This window comes from Trematomus bernacchii, unplaced genomic scaffold, assembly GCF_902827165.1.
Source record: "Trematomus bernacchii unplaced genomic scaffold, fTreBer1.1, whole genome shotgun sequence".
Taxonomy (NCBI): Eukaryota; Metazoa; Chordata; class Actinopteri; order Perciformes; family Nototheniidae; genus Trematomus; species Trematomus bernacchii.
The window spans coordinates 4339053-4355965 of NW_022987531.1; the positions used below are offsets into that span (position 1 = coordinate 4339053).

General features: G+C 38.4%; 1 protein-coding gene across 2 annotated transcripts in view; it reads left to right on the forward strand.

Moving 5' to 3' along the window:
• Nucleotides 1-7861, forward strand: part of ccdc85a (coiled-coil domain containing 85A) — a 42136-nt gene extending 34275 nt beyond the window's left edge. The window contains exons 3-4 of one of the 2 annotated variants that reach the window (XR_004555210.1): nucleotides 5114-5171; nucleotides 6730-6778. Coding sequence is in view for 1 of the 2 variants with exons in the window: in XM_034122171.1 (XP_033978062.1) it covers nucleotides 5114-5171; nucleotides 6730-6745 (74 nt within the window). In the remaining variant the exon portion in view is untranslated. Of the gene's footprint in view, nucleotides 1-5113; nucleotides 5172-6729 lie in introns of both variants that reach the window. The other variant, XM_034122171.1, reaches the window with a different exon arrangement.
• Nucleotides 7862-16913: the final 9052 nt, after the last annotated feature.

A 16913-nucleotide genomic window follows, 5' to 3' on the forward strand; every position in this document is an offset into this window, starting at 1 on the left:
TGTGTGTGTGTGTGTGTGTGTGTGTTGCATGCATGTAGCAGCTGCATGTGTGTAAACCGCCCCACCCCCTCACCGACAGACGGGGGAGAGAGATCTCTCGTTTGGATTGGAAAGATCAAAAATACATCATAGACGAATTTCTTTGTCTTTTTGCATGTTAGAAACGGAGTTGGCGACACTAAGACTGCAATATAATGTTTATGTGGCATAATACATTTTTTAAATGTCGCCAGTACCGATAAAAAGACCGATAATGTCAGAGCTTAACGGTACCACGGTCTTTAATCATTCAGCCCCGGGGACTTTTAATACCGGGGCTCGGAACCCATCCCTAAGCGTATGTAAAAGAATTCACATCAGTGTATTATTGCTGCAATACAACGAGTTAAAAAAAATCAACAAATCAGGACCAAACTTAAAACCATTATCTAAAGTGGGAACGTTAGGGTATGTTTTGAACAGCACATTAAGTTGACGAAACATTCAAATGTAATTAATGGCAGGTCTACTTGTGTTTTAGATGGGGCAGTGATTTTATAAACCTGTTAGTTTTTGCATTCACACAGTTGGAGATCTGTCTTTGCCAGCTGTTTTCCCTATGTTGAGTATAGTCCCGTCAGCTTAGATGATGTGTGTTAACTCATAGATTTATGAGGTTTAACTTCATATTTTGCCCCACTGCCTGCTCGCTTGTTCATGTCTGTGATTGGTCAAATGCTGCTAGCCCCGCCCCTTTCATGTGAATGGGCTGGTAGCCGGACTGAGAAACCCTGCCTTTACTTACAGAGTTCATAACAGCGTTGTTGGACAATTTAGCTAGATTGCGTTTGTTAGGCTTAGTTAAGCCAAATAACAAAAAGATATCTAAGGTATGTTGAACTGGCTTCGTAGTACAGGCCCTTTGCATTTCATATGCAAGTAAACGTCACACTGATTCATAAAATAGTGATCTTTTAATGTATGCTACCTGGTATTTTAAAGAAGGGTTATTTATTAGCTAGCGTTAGCAAATGGCCAGGGATCACAACATACAGTTCAGTGACAGCAAGAACAACCTTATGAATAATGTAAGACAATATTCTTAGATTTTCTGCATCACCATTTAAATGCAGAGTTTGTTTGGCAAAAAAAAAGCTGCGAGTAATTTTGTAGTTGCATGGCTCCATTCTATGGCATTACTAGGACTCAACAACTTAGCATGAATAACGTATCCCCTCAAACATCATTCATGGAGAATAATACAAATAATTAGGAAAAGCTATTAGTCTATTTAATAATAACTTTCTCACTCTTAATAGAACCTCTTAATGTTTCTCTAGGAATAGGCAAGAATCTTGATGCTATCTTCAAAAACGTTTAATACCAAAGAAGCTTTTAGAGCCGATTTCAATCAGAAACATTAAACCTGTTCCAGACCAGATTAGGTGTGCAGCATGAGTTACCATGGCGATTTAGCCATGTTAAAAGATAGCCACCTTCTAGAAAAGAGAGCCACCTTCTTTTAAACAGAGACGATCACTATAGTACCAAATACTGACAAAACCTGTAAACAGAATGAGCACTGACCATCGTTTTTAACGGCTCCTGACATTGACAAAATATTTTATAAAATAAAACAAGGGATTAACCTTAATAAATATTTTGTTAAATTGAATTGCTTTTTTTCCAAACTTTCGATGTGTACTTTGGTTTCAAAACAGCTTCTACCAAGCAGAGCTATAATGTATAACAACAAATATATATGACCATTTCAAGATTTTATTTGCACACAGATTCTTTAATTTCCTAACACTGTCAATGTATTTACACTCTTATAACATTGCTGCAGCTAAGAATATCAAGAGGTAACTTTGTAATAATTGGAAATAACAACTTAAACTTGTTTGTATTTTATTAAGAATAATCCATGATGATACATTCAAAATGGTATCTAAGTAGACATTATCGTACTTTATTTACCAATGTCAACAGTCTTACATTACTTTAACATACATATGTGCACTATATTCTAAACAGATTGCACAGATGACAGTCCCATCTGTGTATAATATATATTGCGGAAAGAATCAGCACTGTTTGCAATTCAGGATTTTAAAAGCTGTTGTGAGTGTATTATTGAAAGAAATACAGTTCCCTAGATACATTAACATCACAATCTCTTCAAATCTGTATGAATCTGATTTATCTTCAGCGTATTGACAGTGAGAAAGATGTTTGTGTAAATTGTAAAACTGTTTATTGGACAGATAATGACACATTTTCCTTGTGTCTTCTCAAACCAAGGTGGCATTTTTGTATCACTCCCTCTGTTGCTACGACAAGAAGCTGCTTGAAATGACACAGAGCAGAATATACTATCAATTTGAAACTCAGCTTATTTTTCCACTAATAAGTAAGTGGTCGACAGTTACAATAATTGGAATGGATGGAATTATTCTTACCAACTGCCACATACTTCAGCTAGCAGTGTCACAACTGGAGAAAAAAAACATGATCTATTTGTTATTTTCATCATAGTAGGCATCCATTTTTCTGACAGTTAATTTCCATCATCATTGCATAGAGTAGACTATCACGGTCTGACTTTGAAGCTCCTCTCTTACATAAATGCATAAGAATTTAAAAAAGACGGTTGTGCAGCCCGAACAGATTCAGACAGACTGACATATCTATGGTGACTGTCACCAAAGGAAGGACAGCAGAGGATGATGGGTAACAGGAAATGCTGCCAGTGGCTGCCCATCCATGACGGGAATCAAAGCGGATAGACAGGAAAAGAAGTGTCTGTGTTTTGTTTTGGTGTGAGTGAGGAGATACCTAACATTGTGAGTGTAGGTTTGCATTAATAGCAGCAAACAAGCTAAAATGTCTCTAATGCCCCTAATCATGGTGACGAAACGGGTCGTATCCGCTACAGTTCTCTATCTTATAGACCAGGGGTCTCCAACACGTTGATCGCGAGCCCTCAATAAGTAGCTCGCCAAGCAAATCCAAAATGTAAAAAATACACAGAAAAAAAAGGAAGGTAATTAAAAGAATCTACCCTATGCATAAACGAAACCTCAATCATAGCGAACTCTATCTACTTACTACAACTCTATATCTATCTAACACCCCTCCTCCCCCCACCCCCACAATGAATATCGACCAATCACGTTCTTGCTTGATTTGCGGGACCAGCGTTGCAGTCGGGAAGAAAAGCAATGTGGAGCGGCAGCTCACCGCTTCATAAGGAGTTTAACCTTGACACTTTTCGAAATCCCGTTTGAAATCCCCTCGCCACGGAGGAGCACACAGCCTCTGTGAGCGAGAGAGAGACAGAGAGAGAGAGAGAGAGAGAGAGAGAGAGAGAGCACACCTTTATCTATTTAATATAGATAAAGTAAGAAATCATTCCAATGTGTACTATAGGACAGTAAAAAAAGAAAAAGGGGAGTGATTAGTAAAATAAGCATAAATAAAAAGAGAGAATGCTAACTAGGTAACATAAGATAAGAATAAACAAGTTTAAATGATTTGTTATTGGTTGTGATCATATTCTAAAGATGTTTGGATTATTGAAAAGTATACAGCTCCCTTTCATCTGAGTGTTGAGAGATGTATCCATACATTCATTTTGTGCTCAAAGTGCTCCAGATTGATGCATTTCACTTCAGCATTTAAAAATAATCTTCCCGGGGGAGCATGCCCCCGGACCCCCCTAGAGCAGTGGTTCTCACAGGAGTCATTTGGGGGGGCTCTTGGGAAAAAAGGTTGGGAACCCCTGCCCTAGAGGATGTGAGGTCCACCCCCAAATAAAGCAGGTTCAAATAATTAGATTGCATACATTTTCTTTTAGTAAACACTGAAAACGGGTCCCAGAGACCCAAACAGCACACAAAGGTTAAAGGTAAAAGTAGCTCACGACTTGTTTTATTTTTTGAAAGTAGCTCTCATCCTAAAAAAGGTTGGAGACCCCTGTTATAGACGGTTCGGCCACACAAGGCCGACAGGGAAACGCGGATAACGATAACGATAACGGGTCCCAAGGTGGGTAGATCTGCAGACGCAACGCTCTGGGGGGCCAAACGGCTCCGTGATTACGCCCTATACGATCATTTCCTGATAACGAAAATACTGACGGGCTGTCAGGAGAGGGGGAGGAAAAGAGAGACTCTGTATATTATTCTTATATTATTATATAGAGTCGTTATTCATTTGTTTTAAAGCTCAATAAATAACAAAGAAGACCTTTGACCGGCACTTTTATAATTTTTTTCCGGAAGATTTAAACTTTAACGTTTAACTTTAATGTTGACCGGCGGAAACAAATTCTAACGGAAACTCTGCCACACAGTTCCCTCGTCCCTTGGAAGAGGTGGAGAGGTGGGTGTTTTTCATCAGCTGGTTTACTACCGGGGAGATTTACTGCTGGAGAAAAAGAGAAAGAGCCAGAGCCCTGCCTCTCCCCACCTCTGCTGCTAAATCCATCACGGAGAATAAACAGAAGGGCAACCATGGCAACCATGCATGCTCGTGAAGTCTTCTTCGCTGCTTTTGGTGTATTTTGTGGCGGAAGTACAGCGCCACTTACAGGCCTGGCATATGTACTACAGCGTCTCCAGCTTGTCGTGCGGTCTCGTGTGGAAGGACGCGTTTCTGGTGCCTATTGCGTGTGGACGGAAGACTTTTTTGATATCGAATTTGGTTCGTTTTCGTTTTCGTTTCCATGTGGCTATGGCCTTAGCCCCCTCATATGTTTGACCATGAGTTAGGGCTGCTCAATTAATCGTATTTTAATCGCAATAACGATTTTGGCTTACAACGATTATGAAAACAACATAATCGAAAAATAAAACAATTATCTTTTTTATTTATTTTTTATTAATTTTTGTTATTGGTTTTTCAGTTGAATTATACTTAAAGTTCAGGGTAATCAACTGTTTAAAACATACTGTTTTTTTTTTCAATAAATGGATGTTTTCAAAGTAAATGGATAATCGTTTTTAATAATCGTGATATCAATTATTGACCCAAATAATCGAGATTATGATTTTTGCCATAATCGAGCAGTCCTACCTTGAGTGCTGGAATTTATGTGATTACTAAATATTTCTTGTGATTTCCTTTGCAGCTCTGATATCTGCTGGTTGCTGCACCAATTCCTGTCGCAGTGTAAATCTTTGGGACAGGTGAGTCACATACATGTTAGCTCGATGAACCCATAGTTACTGCATTAACTATTTCCAGCATAAAATTATTTTAGAAAATGTTTTTGGTTTACTGTTTAGCTGTGAAATGCTTTGTCAGGCTGGTGGCATGTGATTGGTTTTGTCTAGACTGTTTTCAGGTTGAAAGCAGGGTAAAATATCCCTATTTTTGCAGATAAACGATAAAAATATTTCTACTATTGTCTTCGTTCCCCCCTCTTACTTTGGTGTTCGTGGTCAAATTTGACCGGTCCTGTTTTAACTGCTATTACATTAACACAAAAAACATTAATCATCACCAAATGTAATTTAACACCCTTTCAAACTGTAAATATTGTATCAGACTACTGGTATACATGAAAAACTGCAGTAAATATACAAAGAATAGACACTGAACATGTATTGCGTGTGCCAGGTGTGATTCACATGGGGGGATTGGGCACATAAGGGGGGGAACACATCTAGAGTGTGTGTGTGTGTGTGTGTGTGTGTGTGTGTGTGTGTGTGTGTGTGTGTGTGTGTGTGTGTGTGTGTGTGTGTGTGTGTGTGTGTGTGTGTGTGTGTGTGTGTGTGTGTGTGGGTGTGTGTGTGTGTGTTTTATCTGATCCGGATGGTTACTAATTCCTTTTCTTTATGCCGGTCATTTTTGACCGGGAACACCATGGGTGTTACAAAGTTGACTAAATCATCCAAAATTCAATGAAAGTGGTGATCAGCAATTTTATATGTTCAAATGTCTAATGTGAAGGATATCATAAAGCCTTGAAGCAATCGAATCTAAAACAAAAAAGTTGTGATTGATGAAAGTAGTAAATCGGTCAGATTTGACCCGAAGACAACAGGAGGGTTAAACATTTTTAAGCGATACATAGTAAATGAAGCAGACTATGATTCATATTTGATCAGTGTTGACCTTTATCACATACATTGATTGACACTGTATTAAAAACTCTCCTCTCTGATTGGTCGTTCTTTTGGGCGAAGTTAAGGAGGAAAGAGAAAAACATGATTTTTTTATCTAATACAAAAAACAATACTGACTTTGGAAATGGCAATATCCCCCTCAAAGCCCCGAAAACTTAATTGATGAGTATTGCTTTATAATATAAAATCTTCAGAAAAAAACAATGACTGATCAAAGTTGACATTCGGAAAACATCTTTACTGCATGCGTGTGTGTATTTGTGTGTGTGTGTGTGTGTGTGTGTGTGTGTGTGTGTGTGTGTGTGTGTGTGTGTGTGTGTGTGTGTGTGTGTGTGTGTGTGTGTGTGTGTGTGTGTGTGTGTGTGTGTGTGTGGGTGTATGAGAGGTCACCCTGGTGTGACCCATGCCTTAATGGTTTGGCCTCAGGGTGAGTGATGGCGCTGGGTTAATATTTAACGATGAAGCAGTTCCTAATGGCTGAATAAATCATCCTCCATCTTTACCTGGAAAGGACAGATCTCTGCATTCTGCTGACCACAGGCTCCACTCACACACAGAAAACACACACACACACACACACATGCAGTAATTGCTTGGTTTCCTTCTTGTCTTTCAGCTTTGATGCTTCCTGACCATGACATGCCTCTTGATCAGATGCTGCTGCAAAAACACACACCCAGAGGACCAGAAGGAGGGTTGTTAGCGAGATGGAAGGAAAGAAGGACAAATGGATCGAGGCATATATGGAGAAATTATAATGAAATTCTAAATCAAGCAGTGAGGGCCAGTGAGCAGATGATAAAAACAAGGTGAACAAAAAACTGGAGACACTCTCTTTGCCCTACTGCTGCTGCTGCTGCTATGCATATCCCGTGGACCACCAGAAAAAAGATTGAATGTTATTATTCGTACAGACAGACACTTGTCACAATGAAGAGAGAAAAATAAATATGACAGCTGAGAGTCTTTGTGTTGCCAACAAACTATTCCTACCTCTTTGGAAAGACAGAGATCGCCTGGATTAAAGAACGGCACTGAGTAAAGTGGAAGTTACAGCCCCACAATTACTACATCTGTAATATGTGTAGCTTAGATGCAACATGTGATGAAGGTATTTTATGAAGTCATTATGATCCTGGAAATAAAGCACAAATAGGTCATTTTAAATATGGTTAAAATGATAAATCTGTTTTATTACATTTCTGGCCAAGCCTCATGCACAGTAGCATTGTAATCACCCAAATAATTGCTGAGATCTGCGAAACGGAAATATTGCTCCAACATTGCAAGAAACTGAGTTCATAAATAGATAGATTTGAGGTTACAATGAAAGTAAGTGCACAAATGTCAATAGTAATCCCTCACTGCACATGAAAACTATGGTCACACAATCCAGTTATTGTTTTAAGCCAAAGTACATTTTCAGCGTTTAAATCTCTGGTGGTGTGGAGTTCCTCTGTTCCTTTTCTGTGCAACAAGGTATTGCTGTATTGACAGAGAATTGACTGCCAACAATTTAAATAATGTCTGAACCAATAATATATTTTTTTACTGAGTGTCAAACTGCCGGTCATTTAGCACATTATGGTTGTGTGACATTGTGGTCAGGATTTTTGACATATTTTAACAACTTACAGGCAAAACTATTTACTGAGAAAATTAAAGATTGTTGTGGCAGCCCTATTTTTGATTTACGATATAACTCGCTAGTTACAGATATCTGATCCCTGTCATCGGAGCTGTATAACTCTCACTGCTGCTTATGTTTCACCAGTGAAAGGCTTTAATATTCAAACGTTTTTATAATACAGTTTTTTTTTTCTCCATCATTAGCAAAGCTTTGTTGAGTGTGCTTGACAATATTTGGACATAATTGGTACTGCTTTGTAAGCAGATCAAGGTTAGCAAATAAACTACACAAAATGTCCAGTTGCAGATTTAGTGAATTTGTGCAAACTAGCACAACCTCCATAAAAGATCAAGGTGCTGTACCTGACATATTCAATGGTTAGAGCTGCTAATGACTTGCCTGTATTAAAGATACAGCATGAATAAGACAAACTGTGGTGGAATTAGAGGTTTCTTTAAAGTTTTACTGAGCAATTGAGTTTATTTTCCCATCGCACTTGTTAGCCATGTCCCTGCATTCCCAGATCTCAGCAATTCATTTAAAGACGTCAACTTAGCCTCTGCCAAGTTGTGTATTGGTAAGTGTTAGTCATTTTAGGCAGAATAAACAATAATGAAGTTAATTGCAGCCCTAATATTGGTGAGAAGAGTGTTATTAGAAATGATGGCTAAACATACAAAACTTAAAGACAGATCGCAATAATCACAAAGTATATACTTGAAAGATTTCAGGCTTACAGCATAATTCGCAAACATAACACAATGTACAATACAGTAACCAGCATTTACCTCCATTTGAAGTAAATACGTTTTGTTGCCATATTTTGAAGTATCCTTAGCTTCTATGTGAAGTTCACTTCCTGTGTATTTATAAGGCCTTTACCCAGGGTGCTGTAACTTTAGGGGTTCCAGAGAGAAGACATATACTGTAGGGATGTGTGGAGGAATTTTAATGTTGTTTATGGAAGGAGAAATGTTTTACTATATATCTGCTTTCATTCTTCATGCTTTTGTGTCAAGGTCTGTTCCTATACTGACAGTGTTAGAGTATCCTAAACCTTGTGTCAGTGTTCAGTCATATGCAGTATACGGTGCTGTGTGTGTGCTTGTCACTTTCCACACTTCCAGGTATTCAAATACAGACAACATGCCTTTTGCAATATTTTGTCAGAGCATGTTAAGGAGATAGTGTAGAAGCCAGAAGACATATATACAACAACACTATGTTTCGGTTTCGTTATCTATGAAAAATAAATGTACAGTCCATTTCTGATAACATATCTAGGTAAACTAAACATTTCCTGATTGATTTGAGAAAAATATCTAATCTTTTTTAGCACAAATGGGTATAAATTGCACTTATTTGTACTTATTAATTAAATTACAGATCTGTTTGTGTACTGCATTACTGCATTCAATCTTGCAGAAGCATTACGAGTCAGATATAATACATTCTTGTTTTTGAAGACCTTCCTAAGTCTTATTTAACCAGTACATGTCGTAACAGTTTTATATTAAAATATTTTGCTGAAAACAGTTGCCATTATTGTCAGTGAAATAAGCAACAGTTTACTAATACAAAGATAACTATTTGGGTCTAATTTTCAAGAAATTGTTTTTCTTGAAGTTTCTAAGTTTTAGAAGGATCTTTTGAGTCTATAACATCTTTAAAAACCAGATTTACTGGGGATGGGTTAGTGGAGCTTTTCAGTACAGGATCCAACAAAAAAACGTAGTGATTAGCAAAACAGAAAAACATACTTTAAATCATCCATTGGTGATCCTCCACATCTCTTGACAGGAAGTTTAGCATTAGCAGGATTAGAATTAGCCAGAAAAAATGAGCTGATTTATTCCAGAATGTTTACTTTATCTTGAGAAAAGTATTTTCAGTTTTGTCACTACCAGATCAAATCAAGTTTTATTTATATAGCACATTTATAAATGATTTTTGGTCGAGCCAAAGTGCTGTACAAAGTTTTGTCACTACCAGATCAAATGATCAAGGTCTGTTGTCTTCATTAAACTTGATTTGTGGAAGTGTGGAACATTATACATTTTACTAGGTGCAGACACAGTGGCTCACAACACACATACAGACTGAAACACATATACATTCATCCTGAATCCATATTGTATAACCTCTTCGCCCTTTCCTTTTTTCTAGATTTGGTGACAGATGAAACAAGTACTAAATATATAATATATTATCAAAGACCTTTATGTTTCTAAAAGTCAAGAGTATATCTGCTTAGTTTTATAAATATATAACTACAGTTATTATTTTTGACTTCTTGTATTATATAACTAATTATTATAACCAGAGATGTATGTATAAGCTAATAAAGTGTCTTTATGTAAAACTGACTCGTGTTCATGTTATGTATTTGCTATTGTTTGTAACGTAGGCTACTCAGAAAGACTGAGGTGAGACACATCTAGGGTTGCAAAGGGGCGGAAAGTTTCCGGGAAAGTTTCCATGGGAAGTTAAGCTGGGGAATTTTGGAAATATTCGATGCAAAATTAAACCAAAAAACATGACATTTCAACAGATTTATTTTATATTTTTTTTAAGTAGAACAGAACAAGTTTTAATTATTTTATTGAACAATTATTTGTTTCATTGAAGAATGAAAACAGGAATGTTGAGTTAAATGTTACTCATCCCCCCCAACCCCACTCATTAAAAAATGAACAAAAATGCACCCCCCATCCAAAAATCCCCACAAAGTCCCATTCAAAATGTTAAATGAAAAGAGCCCTTCTCCCTCCAAAAAGTCCCATTAAACATGCACATCTTCCTTCAAGCAATCCTCTGCATTTTTGCTAAACCCTTTCAGTCAACGGGCTCTTCCTGGGCCTCATCAACATCCAACTCTGAGTCTTCCTCTTCAGTGTCACTGTCCAGCCTTGTTGAGGATGGCTCTGTGTCAGGCTCAAAGAGCCATAGGTTTGCCCGAATGCCAACCAGTTTTTCCACTCTCACATTTGTGAGCCTGTTGCGAACCTTTGTGTGGTCTCAATAGCCATGCAGTAAGCAGTGTGCTATGGCATGGATATTCAAGTGTACTTGAATGGCATCTGTTTGTTTTAGTCAAGATTATGCTAAAATATACTTTCCCCAACTATATTTAAGTTCCCTATGAAGAGCCAACCTTCCATTTTGAAAATTCCCAGTTTATTCCCATAAATTCCCGTTTATTCCCGTTTATTCCCGTGGAAAGTTTCCATCTTTGAAAATTCCCGGAATTTTGCAACCCTAGACACATCATCTATTTCATTAGCCTGTGCATAAAATGTTGAGCTTAACATAGTAGCTCATTAGCCTAGCTTAGCATGAAAACTATAGGCAGGGTGATACACCAATGCTGTGTCTCTAAAGAGTCGTACAGGAACAAATCCTAAAACCCGGTAATAAGTTAGCATTTTGCAATTTCCGGATCTTCATCTCTAAGTTAGCATTATTTTAAACTTGTTTTTCAGTAGGAGCATGAAATGTGGCGTCTAACCATAGTCTTTGGTTAATACAAGCTGAAGAGATTTTCTCGTTTTTTTCTGCAACACAAAATATGTCAAAATACCCCACCTGTGAATGTTACAAGCTCCTATCTTCTAAACTGCGGTTGCTAACAAATACACTACTAAACATCATCACACCAAATGAGTGCGCCTTTAGATTAGCGGAGGTGACGCGCAACCATAAAATACTTATGCTTTTGATACAGACACGCAACGCACCCTTAAGCATCTGAATGAGATGCATCGGCCTTTCAACTAACTCCAATTTAAACCCATCTGCTTGAATATAAATGTTCATTTTCACAGGCGTTTTTAAAGAACCCAAAAATCCACGGAAGTTAGCATTGCAAGTGCTACCTTGATGGGATTTTGCCATTGCATTTTGGAACATTGCAGAAAATAGAATATGTGGCAAACACACATTTATGATTCTTACATGTTCTGTTCAGCAGGATATTCTCCACATACTAACTATTAGGATATTTGAAGTGTAAATCCAATCAGTATTGACTTCATGTCACCACCGCTAAGCTAAAGGCGGCTAATGTTCAGAGTGATGACTTTGAGCAGGGGCGGACTGGCCATCGGGACGTTAGGGACGAATCCCGATGGGCCGGTACTGAAGTGGGCCGGTCGGACGATGTGGGCCGAACCCCCCCCCCCCCCCGTCGACAATTTACTAGCGCTATTTACTTGCGGTACTGAGGTGGGGCCGGTCGAGAGTCCCGGGCTGATTTGTAGTCCCAGTCCGCCCCTGACTTTGAGTAGTCTCTTTGAGTCACTTGTCAGCAAACCCTTTTTGTAAGACATGTAGAAGCTCCAAACATTCACAAGCAGGGAATTTACTGACCTAATATTCAAAGGTGGTCAATTAAGAACCAAACTAATTTACTCTATGCTAGTTTAAGATCAATGTGCCCTGTGGCAACACACTTTGTTTATGATGCATATACTGCTGCCCGATCAATAACAGTACTTGCTATGTCTGTTCTGTGTTTTTATGGTAGGTAAATCAGGCATTCTTTATTTATTTATATTCAATTATAGCAGCAGTGTATGTGTATTTCTTCTGTATGTGCGTGTGCTCTGTACAGTGAACAGATGGCTGGCTGGCTGCCAGAGGAAATGGTCCCCTATTATTTATTATCTGGGATGGCAAAGGATCAAACTAATTTGAATACAAGCCACCCACACAGCACAGACACACACACACACACACACACACACACACACACACACACACACACACACACACACACACACACACACACACACACACACACACACACACACACACACACACACACTAGAGGAGGTGACTTGCTTATTAAGTTGCGTCACTGTAAGCATATATAAACTCAGTTTCTTCTTCCAATATAAAAACATGCACCACCATGTTTCCACCATACATAGGGGTTGTATATTCACTACACAGTGTTGTATAGACTTGCCTGTATAAAAATAAAAAAAGATTACTTAAACGTATATTGCGCCTTTCATAAATACCCAAGGACGCTTAAAGTATGTACACCTTTCTAGCATTTCATCCACTCTTAAGTGCTTTTGCAATACATGCCTACATTTCACCATTCACACAGGAATGGCAGGTACCAAACTGCTCATCAGAATCTAATCTAAAGCTCATTCACACACTCACATACCAAAGGGTGTTCCTTGGGGAGCAATTTAAGATTGAGTCTCTAGCCTAAGAACTCTTCTAAATGCAAACTGGAAGAGCCGAGGATTGTCCAACGAACCTCTCTTCATCCTGAGCCACAGCTGCCAATGCAGCATCAAATCCAAACCGACACCTACAACCGCTCACTTCCTCTCCGATTGTGCGTTCCTGTGATGCCACATTAGGTGCTGTTCCAAACCAACAAGCAGGGACTCAGGGAGTGGAGCTGCTTTAAACCTTTCAACAGCAGGTTTGCAACCATGCTGACCCAAACAGCTGCGCCATCATGAAACACGCTCCATACAAAGACTTCCGTGCAAACATTTACTACAAAATCAGATAGACAATTTATATGGTTATGATAACATCTTGATCGTGTTCTTAGGATCATGTGTAGCTGTGTGTAGTCTAAAAAACAGAAGACTTAAAAGTGATTTAAATGTAAAGTTTTGTATATTTTCAGAAGCTGTTGTAAGAACCAAGCAGCTCATAAACATCAGATTTAAAAATGAGAAAATAAATGACAATACAGATGTTTTAAAGTTATATTTTCATTATTATTTATTATTTTTGGCCCAAGAGCTGTTTGAACCTACGGTTACGAAATGTTAGGACAGTTCCTAGGCATGTTGTCTGTATTTCCTAGAACAGACAGAGTATTCTCTGTCACAGATTGCAAGGATGTAAGTGTCAGTTTGGAATTGGGCCAGTGTCTGTCAGTATGAGATATAGGAACATGTCGTCTCAGTACCTCCACGTCTCAATTCCACTGTCCATGCTGGTGTGTCACCCTGTCAGATTTTCTGTCTGTCTCTTTTCTTTTTTATGGCAATATCGAACAGCTATCACTTAGTTCTTCTTCCTCACCGAGAGCGTTAAGAGGAAAACAGGAGGAAGTGTGGCTCTGTTCAAACTCCCAACATGAGAAGACACTCTTCCCAAGTTGATGCTCTGAGAAAAAATGTCTATCCGTTTATTTACAGGGCAAAGCATATGGTTTTATGGTGCGTTATTTCTTAAATAAAAGAATAAAAACTTCTAGGCTCTTCTGTCTTGAAGACAATGTTTTGATGATGTTTTGGTACCTGAAATAAGGTCTGTGGTTAACACAAGCTTACGAAGTTTTCACGTTTTGTTCTACGACATAAAATGTGTTGGTAAACAACCCACTGGTAAATTCTCGAAGCTTTTCCTCGTCTTAAAAAACTGCGGTTGCTAACTAGTGATTAATGAGACTACTACACTAATACAAGTCCACCTTTTGCTTAGAGGGGCAGCTTTACTTCCACTATAAATGTTGCTGATTGCATTTACGCTTCAAAAGTCATAAACGTGGTGTTAATATGTGAAGATCATCTTCCTGAACAACACGTTAGTATCATACTGTAAACGTGTGTTTGCACAGATCTAATTTTCACCAATATTCCAAAATCGAATGTAAAAGTTGACATTTAGTAAAAGGAACCCTCGTGATGGTGACTTCGTGACCGGCATACAAAAATATACATATATGCAACACCATATCATATCATATAATACCATAGAATACAGCAGTGATTTCCTAACCAAAAGGTTATGCATTACAATTTTTCTACTGGTCATGCATGTGCGACTGCAATTCCACCACACCCTCCATCTCTCCAGATATGGAACCAACATACAATATATAATAAACCAGCTCATATCATACAGCTATGAAATATATGAGAAAAAATCATGCATGTCGATATGATAACCAACAGTTGACTGCAATATGATAATAATACCGTTACATAAAATACAATTCTGTATTGCCACCAAGTAACTGCAAAGGCCTGTAATAATAATAAAAACACAACTAGGTTATTATGTCTTATATCATATCATTGTCTTGATATGATGAAATATCTTTTGGTGCATTATGCACCAATAATGAAGTACTCTGCTAAAGAGAAATAAAACCTCTTTGCAACATAGACTTTTTATAATTTTTTTACAATTTATTAATATTACAGGCTGCTACTTCAATACCTTTATATGTTCACTTTTTTAATAGTGTTTTGTTTTTTTACTATAAATGTGTTCTTTGTTATTATTTATTTAATTAACATGTGCCCCTTTATTTAATATGTTAATCTACACTTTTTATTTTTGCCTTTTCTCTTTGCCTTTGCTGTAACTATGTAAATGTCCCTGCTGCGGGACGAATAAAATGTTCTGAAATGTCTGAATAAGATTTGAATCTACTTTATTTCACAGGCCAACTATGTAAGTCATGAGTGTGCCTGGCCCTCCTACTGCCAGCCCCGAGGCTGAGGGGCTATTTTGAGATTTTGGCATGAATATCTGGAGAAGTGGGCAGTTGGATGTCATTTAAAATTACCTTTTTCAATTTCACTTTGTTCTGAACGGGCAGTCATAAGTGAGCAATGGGCAGTGAGGCAGATAGTCAAGCTAAATGAAGACATATATTCTGTTCACATTAGTCCATTACATCACTGACACACACACACACACACACACACACACACACACACACACACACACACACACACACACACACACACACACACACACACACACACACACACACACACACACACACACACACACACACACACACACACACACACACACACACACACACACACTCTCCTTTCTGCCTCATTGCCATTGCTTGTTCTAACATAATTGTCTGCTGAGCCGTGAACAACTGCTGGCTAACATGACCTTGTCACAATGGCAACAGACCTAAGCTCTCCTAGCATGCCATGATGTGATCAGCAGTGTTTCCGCTGGTTTAGTCTCAGGCGCCGGGCTCCACTAATCCTGGATGTTTAAAAACTAATTTTCCCAGGAGTCAATGCAGGCGCTACTCTCCAGGAACTCACATAATCTGGCAACAAAGAAACCGTTTACCCCAAGAAATGGTGCGTGGCATAAAAATACACTTCTATCTCAATATGATGGCTGTGCCATTTCAGTTTATAACTCCAGATATTTACAGACGGGATGCTAAATAGTGACATAACTTTGCATTATGCAATATGCAATATGAGGCATGGCGTGCTCCTGTGCCTCAGTGTTTTCAGAGGGAGCAGTGAGTTCTGATGCACTACAGATTCTCAGCTTACGGCTTTGTTGTGCTTTATATGTGTGTGTTGGGAGGTTTGAGTGGGTGTGTGAGAGACAGCATCTTGTAAGTTTCTATCAGACATGTACGTACACTGTCAAGCTAAAGCCAGATGCTATTAAAACTGAATTTGTTACATTGCCAATTGCTCAGGACATCCGAGGGTGAACATTTTATAAAGCAAAAAGCGTAATGGTTTATGTTTTCCTTTTTTTCCTATCATTCTTATTTTATTTGCTTGTGTGTTCCGTGCTAACTCTGCTGTCAGTTCTGACTGAGCGACTCCCATTTGCCTGCTCTCCCGTCAGTAGATTAACTCCACCCGCGCGTGAAACTGTGGTGCGCCTAACTGCGCCGCATTTCAGCATAAGCTGAACTGAGCCGCATTTGCGCATCAGATGAGGCCCCCTCCACAAGATGAGGCCCCACGCAGTCTGCGTGATCTGCGTGTAGGGAGGGGCGGGCCTGCTCTTATCCATACTGCTTATCGATCCGGTACTTTAAAGGTATTCTTATCGGTACTTTTTGTTATTTTTTAAAGGGAAAAACTAAACAAATTGTAAACCGAATTAACATTGCTTTATTTAAATGTGAAATATATATAATTATGTTATTATATTGTACTCTACTTGAGTAACATTTTGAGGTACTTGTACTTTACTAGAGTATTTAAATGTTTTGCTGCTTAGTACTTCTACTCCACTACAGTTCAGAGGTAAATGGTGTACTTTTACTCCACTACATTTATTGAATACCTTTAGGTACTTTACAGATGTGGATGAATGATGTGAAATATAATCAAGTGTTAAATCAGACTTTAGTTCCACCTGGAGTAAATTCACAAGCTACCCTGCAGTATACA